Below are 19,143 nucleotides of genomic sequence, written 5' to 3' on the forward strand. Positions count from 1 at the left end.
TCTGAAAGGCATATGTCTTTATCCTCTCTACCAGGATTCCACAGCGCTGACGCTTTTGACGTTTGGGGTTGGATAATTGCGGTGGGAAGGCTGTCCTGTGCATTTTGGACGTTTAGCCTCATCCCGGGCTTCTGCCCACTAGACACCAGTAACACCCCTCTGCCCTCCAGCTGTGACAACCAAAAATGTCTCCAGCTGTTGCCAAGTGTCCAGGGAAAGCAGGGGCAAAATTGCCCCCAGTGAGAACCACTGTTTTAGGTGACAAGGAGCCTCTGAGGATTTGGGGGCAGAAGAGTGACAAAGTTAGAACACAACTTCAGATGAATCGGATGGTTCTACAGCAGCACAGACTGTAGATTTAAGGAGGCTGACTGGAGGTAGAGAGACTGGGATGGTGGGAGGATGGGGAGGTTTTTACAGTAGTCCTGGAGGAACAGAATATGGGTCTGGCCTGGCATTGGGCCATGAGGACGGGGGTGTTGGTTGAGCTGATTTCCAAGAGCTAGGGCTGGGAGGGGCCAGACACAGAGGCTGATTGCTCAGGAAAGTTGATGCAGGGTGAGTAGTTTGTGTCCACAGCATCCTGCCTGGGGGCAGTGGGGATGAAGGCCGCTCTGGAGATGGGGACACGGGTCTTTGTGGGCCTTGATCAGCCACACAGCTCTGCTCACTCATTCCTGAGCGCTCACTGCAGACTCCTCTGTTTTCCTGTTACCACCCACCTCCCTCTCCCCATCTCGCCCCTACCACACCTGGCCACCCCTTCTCAACTCACCGGCTCTCCCACAGGCCCACAGAGAAGGCACCAGCCAGCCCCTCGGTGGAGCCTGCCACAGGGACTCCCTTGGCTGAGTTTTCTGAGCACGCCTTAGCTTCTTTGCCAATGCCCGCTGCTCCTTGAAGGCTGGGACTCAGTCAGAATGATAGTTACAATGACCATTGGCGCTGAGCATCTCCTGGGTTCTAGGCACTGTCTCACGTTCTGCAACGTAAGCCTCGCGAGAGCCATTTTACTGAAGAGGAAAAGGGCTCAAGATGGGGAATGTTTGCACCAGCTATTGTCACCCAGGAGTTCCATGTGGCTGGAGCCATCACCTGCTTGTCCACAGCCTTGTCACCTGCCCCCAGCAGTCCTCTTTCGGTTTTGACTTCTTTCTCACGAAATTAGGTGTGTGAGATTCATCCATACGGAGCTAGTTGCTATATAATATTCCAATTTATGAATATATCATAATTTATGTAGTCTACTGTTTTTGTTTTGTTTTGTTTAGTATTTATTTATTTATTGGCTGCATTGGTTCTTAGTTGCAGCACGCGGGATCTTTCGTTGCAGTGCGCAGTCTTCTCTCTAGTTGAGGCGCACGGGCTTAGTTGCCCCAAGGCATGTGGGATCTCAGTTCCCTGACCAGAGATCGAACCAGCATCACCTGCATTGCAAAGCGGATTCTTAACCACTGGACCACCAGGGAAGTCCCTGTAGTCTACTGTTTATAGATATTTATTTTGCAATTTGGGGTTGTTATGAATAATGCTGCTATGAACATTCTAGACCATGTCTTTTGGTGAACATATGTACAATGTTTCTACTGGGCAAACACCCAGGAGTGGAATTGCTAAAGCAGAGGATACACATACCTTTAGTTGGGGTAGATATTCCCAAATAGGAGAAAGGTTTACTCTTATCTCAGTCTCTAGACCAGGGATTCTAAACCTCAGCAACGTGGGAATTTTGGAGGCTGTCCTGTGCCTTATAGGATGTTTAGGTTGTCCTGTGCATCATAGGATGTCCCACTTCTCTATCCTCTAGATGTCTCCTACCCAAGTCGTGACAATCAAAGACACCTCCAGACATTGCCAAATGTTCCAGTGTCCACTGCTTTAGACCATGAGTGCTATGAGGGCAGAGACCTTTCCTCTGTTTATTTACCACCCTCTCCCTAGGACCTGGCTTGCAGGTGGCACTCAAGAGATATTTGTTATGTTGAAAGCTTCTGTTACCATTTAAAAAGCAGCCTTGGGTGGGGACGTCTCCCCAGATGAGTTGCTGGCCCAGGGCAGGGAGGTGCTGGGCACAGGCCATGACGATGCAGGGCAGGTCCAAGTGATGCAGGGCTGTAGCGGGGGCAGCCGAGGGCCTGTCTCCATCAATGTGCACTTTCGAGGACTGGCCTGTGGTCGAGGCCTTGATCATCCTCCCTGACGACACCATCTTCCCCGGTCCGCTCCCCTCTCCTCCCCGCAGACGTGGCGTCCTGCACCTTCACGAGAGCAGCGGGATTCATGACATTGGCCTGCCCCAGTGGCAGCTCTTGCTCTGTCTGATTGTCGTCGTCATCGTCCTGTTTTTTAGCCTCTGGAAAGGAGTGAAGACATCAGGAAAGGTAATATTTTTGCTTCTCTTTCAGTTGGGAGGTTGGCCTCGAAAAAGATGTTTTTTTCTACCTATAAACAGGTAGTTGGTGAAAAGAAAAGGTGGTGCTAGAAGTACAAAACCCGGGTTTGCACCCCAGCTCTACCATTGGCTTGCTGGAGATTTTAGATGAATCCCCTCCCTTCCCTAAGCCCAGGACTCCCCAGCAGTAGGATGAGGGAGTGCAAGTGGATCAGAGTTCTTCACAATTTCCCACCAAAGCCTCCCTAATAGCAGAGACCAGGGAACGGGACACCCCAAGGGTCTCTGGAAAAAGCCCAAAGCAACCTGTTGACATGTGTTTGATAAATCTTAAATTCTGGACTAAAACTGCATGCAAATATTGCAGCCTTCTCTAGCATATAACCATTTCCTTCACTATAAAATTGATTGTTCCCACCTCTGAATTTTTGAGTAAATGAGAATGCTCCAGAAGATATCTAGATGAATCCTGGGGCATCCTCTGACACAGTGCGGAGTGCTCGCAAGGGTCTACGTTTCCTGGAGAGAGGAGCACAGGGTTTGATGACCTAGGAGAGCCTGCCAGAGTTGGCATTCTGACTTAGGTGACAGTGCCCCCCATAGTCAGCACCTCATGGTGGAGTATACTCAGGTCATGGCCCACATTGATTCTGAGCCTGACGAATATCATGAGAACAACAGCTCCATTTGGACCCTATGGGTCCATGTGGAGCTTGGCTGTATTAAAGAGGCTGTAGCTGGGAAATATTCTGTCCAGTGTTTTGGTTAGCTATCGCTGTGTAACAAAATACCTCGAGATGTAGAGATGTAAAATAACAGCCATTTTATTACCTCTCATGATTCTGTGGGTTGACTGGGCTCAGCAAGGTGGTTCTTCTGCTCCATGTGATATTGCCTGAGCTACACGTCTGGGGGATTGACTGGGCTGGAACCTCCAAGATGGCTAACACTCATGGATGGCAGTTGGTACTGGCTGGGAGCTTAACTGGAGCTGTCAACCAGAGCACCTTGGGTAGTTTCCATACAGCCTCGCCCTGTAGCTTGGGTATGTCACAGCATGATGGCTGAGTTCCAAGAGCATGTTCCAAGCAGACAAGCCCCAATGTACAAGTAGCTCTTCCAGTCTCTGTTTTCATCATGCTTGCTATTGTCTCAATGAACAAGATAAGTCTTGTGGTAAAGCCCAGAGTCAGTGTGGAACACACAGTGTGTATGTTCATTGGGGGTTACAAGGCAACAATAATCAGGTAGGCATGAATTTATGAGAACCTTCATTAGGCAACTGATTTTGAATTTTTTTTAATTTATTTTATTTATTTATTTCTGTCTGTGTTGTGTCTTCATTGCTGCGCGTGGACTTTCTCTAGTTGTGGCAAGCGGGGGCTACTCTTCCTTGTGGTGCACAGGCTTCTCATTGCAGTGGCGTCTCTTGTTGCAGAGCACGGGCTCTAGGCTCATAGGCTTCAGCAGTTGTGGTACGCGGGCTCAGTACTTGTGGCTCGCGGGCTCTAGAGCGCAGGCTTAGTAGTGGGGGTGCATGGGCTTAGTTGCTCCGCGGCATGTGGGATCTTCCTTGACCAGGGATCAAACCTCTGTCCCCTGCGTTGGCAGGCAGATTCTTAACCATGGTGCCACCGGGGAAGCCCTAGGCAACTGATTTTGAAAAGTGGGGTGCATCAGGGTTCTCTCTGGTTCTCCTAAAGTCTTGGTTATGTCATAATAGCAAAGATAGTGACAGGGGACCAGCAGCCAACGGGAATGAAATTTGACAAGAGCCTGAAGTGGAACTTCCTATCAGCGTATTGGAGACATGGTATCTGCCCCAAGGAAGAACCCAAATGAAATGCAGACCAGGGCTTGGAGGAATTCTAAGATAGAGCAAAACCAGGCTAGGACCACAACCATCCCAACACCTGACACATAGTAGGTCTTCAGTAAATATTTATTGACGGAGTAGTGAGGAAAGAAGGGAAGGGAGGAAGAAGGGTAGGTGGGTAAATAAGTTGGGGGAACTTCATTAAGTGTTCTTTTGAATTCAACTCGGTAAACATTTATGGATACCTACTATGTGCCAGGCTTGATGCTAGTACTAGTGATGCAAGAAGAAATAAGACAGATTCAATTGATTGTAGTATTATGTGTGTTATAGCCAGGTAGGTGTAGGTCAATATTATTTTCTTGCATCTCCGTTCAGAGACATATAAACACTAATGGTCACAAACTATACACACTATTATAGATCTTGCTTTTTAAAAAACTTAACTTTACCTTGAAAACAATTTTACATCAGGTAGGTTGCACTTTAATTGAGATACAAACTGTGGGTTTTTCAACTGTCATTAAATCAATTTAGTGGGTCACCACAATTTTTCAAAATGAAATTGTCTAGATAATAACAGTGTGCACTGCACATACTAAAGATAGAGATGTCTTGTGGAATTTTTGCATTTCAGTTATAGCAACCCATACGTCTCGATAAATAAGGTTTTTCTTACCATGAGTTCCCATGGTCCCAAAACCATAAGATGTTACATTAGTGGAAGAAGGAAGCTCTTCAGACTGAGAGGGTCTGCAAAGACCATGGAGAAGGTGGCATTGGGCTAGGTCAGGTAGAGATGGGGCAGAAGGAAAGGGTTTTCAGCTGCAAGCAAAACTACAGAAGCCCCAGGCCAGCCTTGTCCAGTCTCTCTGTGCCTCTCCTGGGTATCGAAAGCAGGGCTTTCCTGGCCTCTGCAGGCAGCAGAGCTGCAGAAGGTGTATGAGCTCTACTACTGCTGCCGGCCTGGGTGAGGGGCCACCACGGGCTTCTAATATTACACCTCAAGATTAAGTTTCCTGTAGCCATCGCCAAAGGGGTACAGCCTGCCCCACCTTGTTTAGCACTTGGCTGGAGCAGGCCTGAGTTGTCTATGGGGAGACTGATGCTAAAGAGAAAAGGAGGGGAGACTCGCATGCTCCGTTTCTTTGTGCAAAGTCACCTTTGGAGGAGGAGGACTCACGCCCTCCCCTGAGGAGTGTAATGACGAGTGGGGCAGGAGTGTTGCCCTAGGAAGCCCCCCGCAGATGGAAACTTGTCGCCTGAAGTCCCTGCCCACATTTTGCCTCCAGAGCAGGCGAGGACCCCTGCAGTCCGTAGGGAGGGGCTTTCTAGAATAAGGAACTTCATGCAGGACGTTGCAGTGTCCTGTCTTTCATTGTTTTTATACTCTGGCTCATGAGAAAACCAAGAGCATTGCTTATTTCTTCCCAGACTACGTCTGGAACAGGACACGGATCTTTTCTTAGCAGGCTGCCAAAGCCACAGAGCTGGCCTGAAATGAATTGCAAGTGTTCAAACTTCCTGTCTTGGCCGGTGAAGGCTCTGTTCTCGGGAAGATGGCTCCACAGCTGGCAGCTGGGATACTGGGGGGCGAGGTACAGTCTGAATCAGGGAAAGGGGTTACCGCAGACCACACACTCTGTGACCCTGGCCCACCGACCACCGCAGGGTAGAGGGAGGAGGCCAGTCAGCCCCCAGGGCATCGGGCAAGTGTGCACACAGTGCTGCTTGCCGCCCTGGAGTCCTGTCTGCCCGCCCCCCACTCATAGGTGTTGGCTGAACCAGCACTTAGAAACTACAAGCCTGTACCAAACGCCTCAGTGTTGAACTGGAAGGTTCTCCAAAGCCATGTGCTCCAGCCTGCTTGTACAGATGGGGAAGCTGAGGCCAAGAGAGGGACAGGGTTTCACAGCCTGGCAGAGCCAGGACTTGCACATGGGTCTCAAACATGCAGTAGCGTGAGGGATTAAGAACACGGCTTTGTGTTGGTTGGTGGGTTGGAGTCCCGGCACCATCATTCACTAATGGGTGACCTCGGGATGAATGAGGCTCCCTAAGCTTCAGTGTCCTCACCCCGCAGTTCCTGATCCTGCCCGCCTCCAGGGCAGCTGGGAGGATGGGATGAGAGGTCCTCGCTGCTGGGCTAGCAGATGGAAATTGCTCAATAAATGATCCTCACCTGTCTTTGTCCCCTGCATCCACCTGAGGGAGCTTTTAAAGCATGGAGCGCAAGCCCCATCCCAGACCAATTAAATCAGAAACTCCAAAAATGGAGTCTGAACTTGGACATTTTTGTCTGTAACTTCCCCCAGAGTCGTCTAATGTATAGTCAGGGGTGAGAAAGAACAGCGAGGAAGCCTACGCAGCCTTCTCCTCTCCCCGCCTCTCTTCTCTGTTTCTTCATCGTGGGCAGGGTGGGCTGGTGTCTCTTTTCAGTCTGGGGACAGTTTTTTCCCTTATGGGTTTCTGGATGAGGCAGTTTGTCTTTGCCCTAAATCCATCCCCAAATAAAGAGCAGCCAGGGATTCTGCTTTCTGCCCAGCCACGTCCCTCCCTGGGTGGTGAGCTTAGGAGGACACGCTTGAATGAAGGTAAATGAGAGGGGGAGAGAAGGGAGGAAGGAGGGTGTAAAGGTGAGGGTGCTAGTTAGTGCAGGAAGCTGGTAGAGCAGGAGGCGCTGGGCACCGAGAGTGTCTGCGTCCTCACTGCCTTGGCTTCCTTGGCAGCGGTGCCCCCAGGTGCTGACTTTCTCATGGGGTGCAGCCTTGGTCTGTCCGCTCTGTCCTGGAGTGCCCCAGGCCTGGCCTAGAGGTGGAGCTTTTAGCATGCGCACGGTGTGAAGGAACGTGTGGGGAGGGTGTGACTGGCTCGCCCCCCGCCAGCCCCCCTGGCAGCAGAGTCGGGCCCTCACTGCGACCTTGCCCACCGCCAGGTGGTGTGGATCACGGCCACGCTGCCTTACCTCGTGCTGTTTGTACTCCTGGTCCACGGCATCACGCTGCCCGGCGCTTCCAATGGCATCAACGCCTACCTGCACATCGACTTCTACCGTCTGAAAGAGGCCACGGTCAGTGCCCAGTGACCACCCACCCTTGGGCCAGGGTTGGGGAGGGTTCTCGGTGCAGGCAGTGAAAGAAAATCTGGTCCCAGCTCTGCGTAGCCTGGGATGGATCCTTCCCACTCTGGGCTGCAGCTTCTCTACCTGACCAAGGCCAATTTGATTTGCACCTGACAGTCTCCGTGAGCCTGTCCAGCTCTGATGGCTCAGGATCTGTGGTTCTGTTGAGTGGCCTTTGCAGACCCCTCCTTTCAAGGAAAGCAATACCCTGTCCTGGGTTCTTACCTCTGCCCTGTGCCGTGGCCCCAGCCTCACCCCAGCCACCCTAGCCCTATTTCTACTCTGGTCTCCAACTCTGGCCTCTGGTACCCCTCCAGCTCACTGTCCTGCCCAGAGGCAGCGATTACAATGAAGGTGGGGTGACTTTGGAGTGGAGTCCAAAATAGCACGGTGAGGCTGGGAACAGGGACAATCTTAGAGGTTCCTAGTGCCTTGAGCATCTTCAAATCACAGCTGAGATTATTTCCAACCTCCTCCCTCGCGTCTGCCTCAGTGACCACACCTCAATATTTCCCCTCATAATCCCCAAAGACTTCTCCACACTCTACTTGAACCCATAATAATCCTGGCAGGCAAGATCAACATAGGATTAGGACGGATGCCTCCCAGTACACACCTCCCATTGTCCCAGCACAACTCTGTGTTACAGCCCAGTAACCAAGAGAAAACCCTACTTCCTTAGTAACTGTCAGAAAAACAACAGAGCGTAAGACATGAAACAGCCTTGTAAATTGTGAAGCAAGTCAGAGTTCTATCTGTTCTGCATTGTTTAAATATCCTAAGTCTTTGTGGACAGTAGAAACTCAGCCTGAGTGCCGTCTCAGGGAGCAGATATATCTTCCTCCGTCAGATTGCTTCTCTCATTACACCCTTTGCTTACAAAGCAGGGGAAGTCTAGAATAGCACAAGTGGGGAGATGACAGAAGTCTCACAAATCCAAATTGTGGCTTAGTCCTGGTGAGCTAGGTAAAATTATCCCCACTGTACAGATGAGGAAACTGAGATATAGACAGTGAAATTGACCAGGGCAAGACCATGAGGCTGAGAGGTTGGAGAGGAGCTCAGATGTCCGGGCTTCCAGCCATGCAGTTTCATCATCCAAAAGATGAAGTGAGTAGACCCGACTGGCCACCAAGGAGTCACCACTGTCTATGGGTTGGTAGAAGCTACTAGGAATCATTACCCCTTTCTGAAGATGTTGTCTCCATAACCGCTGAGATAGTCATAACCCTTTGCCCTTGCCCTATCCACATTCTAGTCTAGAACATTTTGTTTATTAACTTTCTTTGAAAATCAGGATGTCAGATTGAGCCAGTGAGTTCCTCTGGGGTGAACTCACTCATGACCACCCAAGGCTGGGAGATGCTAGAGAGACCCCAGCCTCTCTCCACAGTGATTTTGTACAGGCTGCTGGAGAGCAGGAGTTGCATGGCTGCCCATCTCTAGTTCAGACCTCATTTCCTCAGGTCTTAGGGCATCCCTGGGACTTCCCAGCCCTTCTGGAGCAGTGAGGTAATCCAATTCTGTGGAAACAGAGGGTGATGGCCTTTATCTGCCCATTTCAGGTATGGATTGATGCTGCAACTCAGATATTTTTTTCCTTGGGCGCTGGATTTGGTGTCTTGATTGCATTTGCTAGTTACAACAAATTTGACAACAACTGCTATAGGTAAGATCCTTCCTGGGGCTCTGGAAAGCTCTAAATCCTGGGAATCAACCCTTGCAGGGATGGGAGAGAGGGCTCTGGTCTGGGACAAGTCAAATTTTCTGCTTGGGTTTCTTTCCCCGGGAAATGAAGCAGAGTAGACCATCCTGGATGTTCTGTGAACTCCAACATGGCCTACGGGGGTCCTGATGAACATATGTCAGTTCAGGACACCTCCCAGATAGATGCAGGGTGAGGAGCTGGCAAAGTTGAGGCCACTAACACTGGGATATCATGAGGGTGGGTAGCTGGGACAGAGGGGCACTGTGTGGCTTTCAGAGCAGCCAGCACTGCCTGTCTGTCCATCTGATGCCCAGGCAGACAAGGTTGGAATATCCAGGCTGGTTGCTTGAGGGGTGAGGGCCTAGCAGGGTCAGAGCTTAAGACCATACAGCAGAATGAGAAGTCTGCTCAGTGCTGTAGAGTCAGAAGACCATGCTCTAGATCACCTGGTCCTGTAAGCATTTAATGCTGCCTCCTGCAGCCCCAGTGCTGTGAGGGCTTCAGACATGGGCACAGATGGGGCTGCTTCCATCCCTCTCTATCAAAGGCTTAAGACAGAATCATAACCTCCCTGGTACAAGACAGAGTAGGATGAATGCATACCAGTGGGACAGGCTTTAGGGAGGCTAAGGAAATGGGGTGATCAGCCATCTGATGGGGGGTCAGCAAGAGCACAGAAGTGCATTTGAGGTGAGCCTTGGAAGATAGTTAGGGTTGGGATAGGCAGACACGGAGTGAGTGGACAACTTACAGCATGAGCAAAGCCAGGGGAGGTGGTGTGTTCGTGAACCAGCAAGTTGACTGGTTTGCTCAGAGAGTACGTGTTGGGGAGTCATGGGAAATAAGCCTGGAAAGAAGTTTGGGTCATCTCAGCAAAGCTCTTGAATGCCTGGGTGAAAAGTTGGGAGGCACTGGGGAGCCACAGAAAGTTTGTTGAGGAAGGAGGCTGGTGCCTCGATTTCCCAGCAAGAGTTTGATATCAGGCTCTGGTGTTAAAGTGTTTCATCCAGAAGCTGCTGACCTATTTCCTGCACCTACAGGTTCTGACCCTGTGATGGTGGGGTGCTGGGGGCCCATGTGGCAGCAGGGGCGCTGAAGAGGGGGTTGGCATTTGAAGCCGTGGATTCCATAGATGATCCAGCAGTCCATAAGCGGGGTTGGGGAGAGTCAGACCACTTGAACTAACAGTGCTTTCTTTTCTCTCAGGGATGCCCTGCTCACCAGCACCATCAACTGTGTCACCAGCTTCATCTCTGGGTTCGCCATCTTCTCCATCCTTGGTTACATGGCCCATGAACACAAGGTCAACATTGAGGATGTTGCCACTGAAGGTGGGTGGGCAGACTCGCCCACTGAGGAGGCGGGGGCTGCAAAACTCACCTCTTTCTTAGCAGTTCTCCTGTGGCTGTGGGACTGAGAGGGCTGGACACGGAGCTTTCCCAGCTGCCCACTTTCTTTGAGGCCATCAGTAGGAAGTCCAGGCAGAATCATCTTCTGAGTCAGGCCAGACCAGATAGATTTGGGAGCACTGACCCTGTACCAGCCCCTGTGCTAAGCACTTGACGTATCTTGGTTTAGTTCTTGCAGTGTTACTAGGCAAGTGTTAATAGACCCAATTTAAAGATCAGAAAGCTGAGACTCAGGCGATTGAAGTTGTTCAACCAGCTCGTGTCCTTCCCTGCTGCTTCTCATATTCTTATGGCCACAAACAGGCCAAGACTTGGGGAGGGGCTGCCTCTGATGGACTCTGAAAATCACAAAGTTTTGAGAGTAAGAGGATCCCTCATGGGGTGCAGGAGGTGGGGTTTGAGGCCCGTTGCCTGTAGCTGTCCAGGAGAGGCACTGCCCTCTGGCTTGGCTGTTTGAGGTCAACCTCCTTGGTGCGTAGGTGAACTCAGGCTGAAGCTGGTTTCATCAGTCATCTTTAGACCTTGGTTTGCTCCATCTACACATGACTGCCCAACTATCATGGGGCTGGGCTGGGGCTTGTTGGGCCTCAAAATGCTCTCCTATCATCTGCAGCTCAGACCAACAGTCCCAGCTATTAATGAGGTCCTTGATGTTTCTTACAGGAGCTGGCCTGGTCTTCATCCTGTACCCAGAAGCCATTTCCACCCTATCAGGATCCACGTTCTGGGCTGTCGTGTTCTTCGTCATGCTCCTGGCTCTGGGAATTGACAGCTCAGTGAGTGACCTGGCTGGGGATACCATCCCCCCACAGACACCACTAGACCTGGCCCTCCCTCCCCTAACTACACTCACACTACTCAGAGTTGCCCCGCATTCAAGCCCCTGATCAGTAGTTGTTTGCAGAAGACCTTATTTAAATGCAAACAAGGAAATCAGTACTCACTCAGAAAGGCAAGATTTAGGCCAAAGCCAAGAGCCAAGAGAAACCTACTTGACATCATGGAACTCTACCTTAGAAGGGACCTCAGATAAGCCAGCCCAATGCTCTCCTTTTACAGATGGGACACTGAATTCAGAGAGGGCGTGGCTAGAACTCTTGTTCTCTAACCAACCACTCTTCCCACGGTATTTCATCAGCATCCACTCAGGCTGAGTGAGCGGACAGGAGTCAGGTCCCTGTTGATAAGGGGGAGACAGGAGTTATCTCTTCACCCTCTCCCACATGGTTTCTGAGTTCTGAGGTTGGCTGAGAATAGGGCAGAAGTAGGGTGAGAGGATGGGGAGAAGGGAGGATCTGCTGATTTCTCTAGAGAAGCAAGGCAGCCTCCAGGGTTCATGGGTCCAGGGCTGCGGGAGGTCCAAGGGAGCCGGGAGGCCTGAGACTGGGGTTCAGAGAGTCCCTCACTCCTGTGTTGACTGAAAAAAAATGCACAACCTGGGACTTCCCCGGTGGTCCAGTGGTTAAGACTCCGAGCTTCCACTGCAGGGGGCACGGGTTCACTCCCTGGTTGGGGAGCTAACAATCCCGCATGCACGTGATGCGGCCAAAAAAAAAAAAAAGTGCACAACCTAAAAGTTGAGAATTATGTTTCAGTTGGCAGACTTTCTGGGGACTTCAAGCCTGGGAGGCAGGCTCTCAGATCACTCTGAGGGACTGCTCTGAAGAGGTCAGGGAGGAACCAGGATATGTAGGAGTTTTTGCAACAAAGACCAGGTGGTCAGAGCATCAAAAGATTACTGTTAATTAAACAAAACCAGACATCTCAAGTTAATGAATTTAGCGCTTTTCTATATATGGGAAGATGCAAGAGTCTGGGCTCATTGAAATCATTCCTTTGATATGCACCAGATCTATGTAGAGCCAGTATCCTTTCTTTCCCATCCTGAGTCCCCTCAGGTGCACCTTTGCGGGGGCAGCCGTAGTGGCTGATGGCTTGATGGCTGCAGCATCCTTTGTTTGCTGATATGTTGGACAACATTTTTCATTCACCTCTGTATCCCACCTGCCTGGTTCCCTTCAGATGGGAGGCATGGAGGCGGTCATCACGGGCCTGGCCGACGACTTCCAGGTCCTGAAACGACACCGGAAACTCTTCACATTTGGTGTCTCCTTTGGAACCTTCCTTCTGGCCCTGTTTTGCATAACCAAGGTGAGGGGGGCTGGGCTCTGGGTCACCTGGGGCTTCTGAGGCTGCATTTCAATCCAGCCAGATATTCCCAGACTTGAAGCTGGGGGGTAGGGCTAGGGTGAGCTCAGGGGAACCATGGCAGCGCCTGGTATCCTGAACTCCGTGGCCCAGTCCCTTAGGGTTACACCCCATTGTTATCTGTCCCTTCTGAGCCTGAGGATATCCAGACAAATCTTTCAACTGCTTGTTGGTTTGGGGGGACAGCAAAAGTCCATTTTAAACTGCCAACTGAAGAAAGTGCACAACCCGAAAGCTGAGAATTATGTTTTGTTCGGTGGACAAAACTGAGGACTTAAGCCTGGGACACAGCATCTCAGATAGCTCTGAGGGACTGCTCCAGAGAGGTAAGGGAGGATCCAGGATACATGAGTTTTTGCGACAAAGACCAGGTAGTTGTTACATCAAAAGATTACTGTTGACTAAAGAAAACCAGACGTCTCAAGTTAAGGAATCTCATGCTTTTCCATGTATGGGAAGATGCAAGAGTTTGGGCTCACTGAAATCATTCCTTTGATATGGACCTCAGCTCTCTAGGGCCAGTATCCGAGCTTTTTGCTGACTGCTAGATGGCGGGCATCCTGTTTCTATCCTGAATTCCCTCAGAGCTCACCTTCAGAGGGGTGGCTATAATGTGATGGCTGCAACATCTTTTGTTTACTGACGTGGCAGGCAACATTTTTTTTTTTATTGATAAAATCCATCTTGCTTTTTACTGGCTGAAGTCCCCACCCTCAGACCCAGTGAATACACAGAATACGTAGCAGCAACACAGTAGCACCAGAAACCCCATTACCTGTGTTGGGGGTGGGTGTGGGTTCTGAGTGAGCGGGACAGGGGACAGCTCAATTTTGATGGATGTAACAGTTGATAGCCATTTCTATCCATCATGGCCTCAGGCTTTCTCTGTCCATGCCCCAGGGTGGAATATACGTGCTGACCCTGCTGGACACGTTTGCGGCGGGAACCTCCATTCTGTTTGCTGTGCTCATGGAGGCCATAGGCGTCTCCTGGTTTTATGGTACGTGCTGGGTCCTGAGCGTGTGGAAAAGCCTCGGGCCCCATGTGCTTCTGGAGCCTTTTCACCTGGAGGTGCAAAGGGGCTTTCCATTTCCGGGGCAGTCACTGGCTGATCCCAGAGTTGAGCAAGTTGCTTATTGGGCACAGCTCTTCCAGCCCTCAGCTCATCTTTGCATGAGCTCCCTTTAAAAGGAGGAGGCAAGGGCCCCAAAGGCATCAGCGTCAGCTGTTAGAGAGGAACTCAGAGGAAGATGCTGCTCCTCAAGCCATGTAATTCACTCTAGAGTAGGGTTGCCAGGTTTAGCAAATCTGGGATACGACACATCCAGTTAAACTTGAATTTCAGATAATGAATCATTTTTTTAGTATATGTCCCAAATATTGCATGAAATTATTTAAACTAAAATGACTTCTGTTGTCTCTCTGAAATTCAAATGTAACTGAGTGTCCTCTATCTTCTCTGGCAACCTTATTCCAGAGCTGAATGGGGAGAACATGGTAGAAAGTGAAATGTGTTGTCATTGTTCATTTTTTCCCCATGTGTCACTCACTCTTTTCTACTCATTGGAAAGAGTCTGGTCTCTTCTACCAGATTAAAGTTGGGGAAAGCTCTATATACACAGCCATCACTGTTTTAAGAGAGAGGGAGCGGGAGGAAAGAGCTGGGCTTTGGAGTCAGGCCACCCTGGCTGTGTAAACCAGGGCCAAGTCCCCTCCCCTCCCCGAGCCCTGGTTTTCCCTCTGAAAAAGGAAGTGGGGCGGCACCTACCAGGGGATGCTACCCCTGAGTGTGTTCTCTCCCCTGTTCTGAACCAGCCAAGTGCCTGTCCCCAGGTCGCCTAAGTGCCAGGGTATCCCTGTCTTAGGAGATACTGTTCTGCTGTCCACCTGGGGACAGACCCTCTTGGGAAGGCAGTAGGGGTGGCCCCAGGCTCTGCAGGGGCCGCTGTGATGGGCCTGCCCTGTGTGTGCGCAGGTGTGGACAGGTTCAGCAACGACATCCAGCAGATGATGGGGTTCAAGCCGGGCCTGTACTGGAGACTCTGCTGGAAGTTTGTCAGTCCTGCGTTCCTCCTGGTGTGTAGTGCGTGGTTGGGCATCCTCGGGTGAGGGGTGCTGTGTGTCTGGGGTGAGGGTGGGGGTGGGGATCTTTGCCTCTAAGGGGAGGAGGTTGGGATGCAGGGCCCTGGTCACGCAGACAGATGCTCAGGATGCTCCGCCCTGTTGATTCCCAGGAGGCTGCACATGAGAGGGGTCGCCAGCCTGGGGCCAGGTCTGGGCCGGGGGCTGTCTGTGCCACCACTCAGTTCCAAGGTCACCTTTCTAGTCTTCTTCTCTTTGTATTGCTCCTGTTTCTTTGTCTCCTTTTTGTTATCCTTCCTTACTTGGATTCTTCCTCCTTTCTCTCTCGATCTCCCTCCTTCCTTATCTTCGCCATTCCTGCATCCCTCTCACACGCTGGCCCTCACTTCCCTCTGGTCCCTCTCTGCATCTCTCCCTCTCTCCCGCCTCCTTCCCTCTCTCTCCCCTCTCCCTGTCTCTCTCCCTCTTCCTTCTGTCCCTTCCCCCCAGTTTGTGGTGGTCGTGAGCATCATCAATTTCAAGCCGCTCACCTACGATGACTACATCTTCCCACTCTGGGCCAACTGGGTCGGGTGGGGCATCGCGGGCTCCTCCATGGTCCTGGTGCCTGCCTACGTCGTCTACAAGTTCCTCAGCACGCGGGGCTCCCTTCGCGAGGTGAGCTCTGGGCCGAGCCTGGGGGAGGGTGGGGGACAGCACGGGAGGGGGCATCCCGAGTCATTCCCGCTGGGGTGAGAGAGGGAGACAGAAGGACACGGAATCTAGAGTCAGACGGACCTGCCACGTTGGCCACGTTATTTACCCCCAAGCCTCAGGTTCCACATTTGTAACCTGGGGTAATCATACAGACCTTGAAAGGTGAAAGGAAGTGCTTAGCGCAGGGCCTGGCACACGGTAGATGGTCACCACGCGGCACTTCCTATCGTGTTGAACGTCATATGCGCCGTGTGCTCCCACTCTGTTCCTACCGTTGTTTATGTGAGGGGCTCAGCCCTGCAGTCCCCTAAAGAGCAGTTAATCTGCATTAACTGTGCCCACTCCTGTGTCCCACCTCCTAAGGTTTGTCATGTCCCCAGATGTCCCCCACTCTCCCCATCCAAACTCACCGTGACCTTGTATCTTGGCTTTCACCTGCTTCTGTTGTGAACCTGATACCTAATCAGCCTAAACCAGAGATTTCCAAAATACATTTTCTTCTTTGACCTGCGTACATTGCAGATACATATACGCATGATCTGCGTTTTCATTAAAATTATGTCTTTCCTATAGTTTGGTTGTTAAATGCCCTTTCTTTTATAAATAATGGTGATAGTCATTTCCTCATGCCCTTACTTATAAAGATCTCATCCCTTCATTCCTTTATCCACTCCCTTCACAGATATTTACTGAGAATCTGTACGGGGCAGGCAGTATCCTCAGCTCTAGACACACTCCCCGGAGCTCATGTTCTCGTGAGGGGACAGAAAGACACAGGAGGACGTAAAGGAGTGAGCTGTACAGGAACTTAGGGCAGAGGGTCCCGGGCAGGGCTGGGACCCCCTCCCCCTGTGACATGTTTCCTGTCCATGAAATCCCAAAGTCCAGGAACCTCTGGGTCACTGGGAGGATCCATGTTCTGTGAGCTCATCCCGGACGTGGAACCAGGACCTGCTTTGAGCTTTTTATTCTCTACACTTTGGGATCCCCCTCTAGTGATCAGACATTGATTCCAGACGCATTCCCTGAGTCCACCCTGTGTCTACAGCCCAAGGAGGCGGCCCCAATCCCCAGGCAGGGCTGAGGTCCCATCACTGAGTCCTCATTGTGCTCTGAACTTGTCCTCTGCAGCACTGACTCCAGTCGTGGCTGTAAAACTGCCTGTGTGTGTTTCTGTTCAGTATCAGCCCCTTCCCTGAGCTGTAAGCTCTCCCAAAGCAAAATGTGTGGGTGGCCTTCAGCTCTGGATCCCCAGGGCCTAGGCCAGTGTGTGACTACAGTCATTGACTCAATAAACATTCACTGGATGAATGTCTCAAAGTGAACTAACCAGGGTGGGGAGTGTCTTGTACGAACCCCTCCTGCTGTCCATGTGAGACTTCAGGGCCAAATAGCAGGTGGCCCTGATGTGTGGTGTCCTCTGGGCTGCTGGAAGGGTGTCCCTGGGCCAAGCTGAGGCCTCCTCCCCGTCTCCATCCTTTCACAGAGACTGGCCTATGGCATCACCCCAGAGAACGAGCATCACCTGGTGGCCCAGAGGGACGTCAGGCAGTTCCAAGTAGGTGCAGCTTGGACCATTTTGATGGGGGCCACGGGGCGGGGGCCCTACTGCTCCCTGCTGTGCTATCGGAGGCAAGACCACACACCACACTCCAGAAAACCCAGAGCAGCTGTGGGCTATAGCCCCTGGGGGTGTGATGTTACAAACCGGAGGAGAGGGGCCTGTCTTCTGCCTTCTACCAGCTGTCGCCTGCCCCTCCACTCCTTGGTCCTGAGATACCAAATGCCCAGACTTTCCTAAGCTCGGTTCTCCCTCTTTGAGTTGTGACCACGGAGTATCCCCAAATTAGGCTGAGGATTTCTTATCTTGAAGGAAGCGCTGTAGGTACATCAATAACGTGTTGACCTGAGTCCTACCCTTTTCCCCTGTAAAATATGGGGGTGGGGGAGCCAGGAGGGTCCCGGTGAGCCCCCCTGCTTCAGACTTACCGTGTGACTTTGTGAAGGCTCCTTTGCCCTTTCTGGGTGCCCGTGACAATTAGGGGATTGGCCTGCGTGTTCTGCGGGTCTTTGAAGGAAACAGCTGAATTTTCTGCCCCTCCATGTGTCTTACTGCCCTTCTCAGCTGGCCCTTGTCCCTCAGTCCCTGCCTGCCCTGGCCCTGGCCTAACAGCCTTGCCGTCTTCCTCTGCAGTTGGAACACTGGCTGGCCATCTGAATCTGACCCCGAGGAGGAACCCTGCTGCACCAACGTTCAGGTCAAAGGTTTCCTACCACCCCAGACACTGTCTGGGGATTCCTCTCCGACCCCCCTCTTCCTCTTTTCCAAGTTAACAACTGATTTAGTGACCTGGTTTTCGTTCACTTTCTGTTCACCTGGCCTGAGGGCTGTGAGCTTGGATTGGTAAGCCTTGTGGGAGAGGAGGAGAGGAGGGGACAGGAAAAATGACTTCCGTCGAACCTCTTTAGTTTTGAGGAAGTCTCACCCAGTGTGGGAACCGGCCCGAGCTGACGTCCACGGGCTTGGGAAGGACTCCCCACCTCGTTTGCTGGTACTTTGGGCCGCAGAAGAAATCCTCAGTCCACCAGATCAGACAGAGGATGTTGCTTTTTGGTCAGACACTGTAAAACCAAAACACCAATAAAAAGCCCAGCTGAGTTTGGGAGGTACAGAGATCTTGCCTCTCTCGTCTGCCCCGGTCAGTGCTCTGTTGTTTGGACCTTGGTTGGGAAGCTTGGGGATATTTGTCACTGTTATGAAGTCCGTGGATAGAAGCTCTGGGGGGTCGTGAGCAGAAATCTTCATAGTTAGTTTTCACTCTGGTTGACCTGGGTTTGATTTGTGTGTGTTCTGGAATATTCTTCTGGTTTCTGGCGCTCAGAGGGTCCAGAGCTATGGGTGTCACAGTGAGTGGCTTCTGCAGAAGCAGCAGACAAGTCTGTAGAGACCACATGCGGGTCTCGCTCTATCAGATGCACGGAGCTCAGGAACCTACCTGTGGCTCCTGAGACCTTCCTGGGGGACTCAGGACAGGAACCCAGCAAGGCCAGCTGCATGTCTCCGCTACGGGATCCTCTGCTGTCCTCACGGGGCCAGGTGGGTGTCCAAGGGCAGCCCGACAGGCTGCCTGTTTCTGTATTGTTCACAGACACCTGCAAAGCCTGTCCCTGGGAAATCCCACCCAGCCTGGACCAGAAGTCTCAAGTGATGGGAAGTGGGCCCTGAAAACTCCCTTTGTCTCTCCTCATGGGCCGTACTTTGCACCGTGGAGGGCAGCATGGAACCAAGCCTATAGCACCCCGGTCACTCAGGTTGAGGGGAGAATAGTCTCAATTGACGGAGCAGGTTGGCGGTTGTAGAGAATTTCAGGTTGATTTCTGATACAAACTTATAAGTGGTGCCCTCTGGTGGTGCTGGTGGCTGGTCTCAGCTCTTTCAGAGAAGCGATTTGTAGTTGGTAAGTCGGTGGCATCCATTTGCATTTTTTTTTTTTAACATATGGTCTGAGTTTCTTACACTCTCATTGGCAATCTAGAGTTGTGGGTTATTGTCCTGACTGTGGGAGCCCCTGTTGCAGAATCTTGGGCAAAAAAAAAAAAGGCCACATCATTTCCACTGGGAGTAGAGGGTGACACACATCCAAAAGGTGCTTTGGGGAAAGTGGGGTGTCACTGAGCCTAATCTATCGATCATGCAGTCTGTGGAAGATG

General features: G+C 51.4%; 1 protein-coding gene across 2 annotated transcripts in view; it reads left to right on the top strand.

Annotated features, from left to right (window-relative positions):
• SLC6A2 (solute carrier family 6 member 2) overlaps positions 1 to 18,102 on the top strand; it is a 37,905-nt gene extending 19,803 nt beyond the window's left edge. The window contains exons 5-15 of one of the 2 annotated variants that reach the window (XM_060000424.1): positions 2,243 to 2,381; positions 7,144 to 7,278; positions 8,895 to 8,998; positions 10,244 to 10,368; positions 11,110 to 11,222; positions 12,469 to 12,597; positions 13,555 to 13,654; positions 14,630 to 14,730; positions 15,226 to 15,393; positions 16,919 to 16,990; positions 17,627 to 18,102. In XM_060000424.1, the coding sequence (XP_059856407.1) occupies positions 2,243 to 2,381; positions 7,144 to 7,278; positions 8,895 to 8,998; positions 10,244 to 10,368; positions 11,110 to 11,222; positions 12,469 to 12,597; positions 13,555 to 13,654; positions 14,630 to 14,730; positions 15,226 to 15,393; positions 16,919 to 16,990; positions 17,627 to 17,650 (1,210 nt within the window). In that variant the 3' untranslated portion in view covers positions 17,651 to 18,102. Of the gene's footprint in view, positions 1 to 2,242; positions 2,382 to 7,143; positions 7,279 to 8,894; positions 8,999 to 10,243; positions 10,369 to 11,109; positions 11,223 to 12,468; positions 12,598 to 13,554; positions 13,655 to 14,629; positions 14,731 to 14,888; positions 15,394 to 16,918; positions 16,991 to 17,626 lie in introns of those variants that run through there. The other variant, XR_009517734.1, reaches the window with a different exon arrangement.
• The last annotated feature ends 1,041 nt before the right edge of the window (positions 18,103 to 19,143 follow it).

The sequence above is a fragment of the Delphinus delphis genome, chromosome 20 (genome assembly GCF_949987515.2).
Source record: "Delphinus delphis chromosome 20, mDelDel1.2, whole genome shotgun sequence".
NCBI lineage: Eukaryota > Metazoa > Chordata > Mammalia > Artiodactyla > Delphinidae > Delphinus > Delphinus delphis.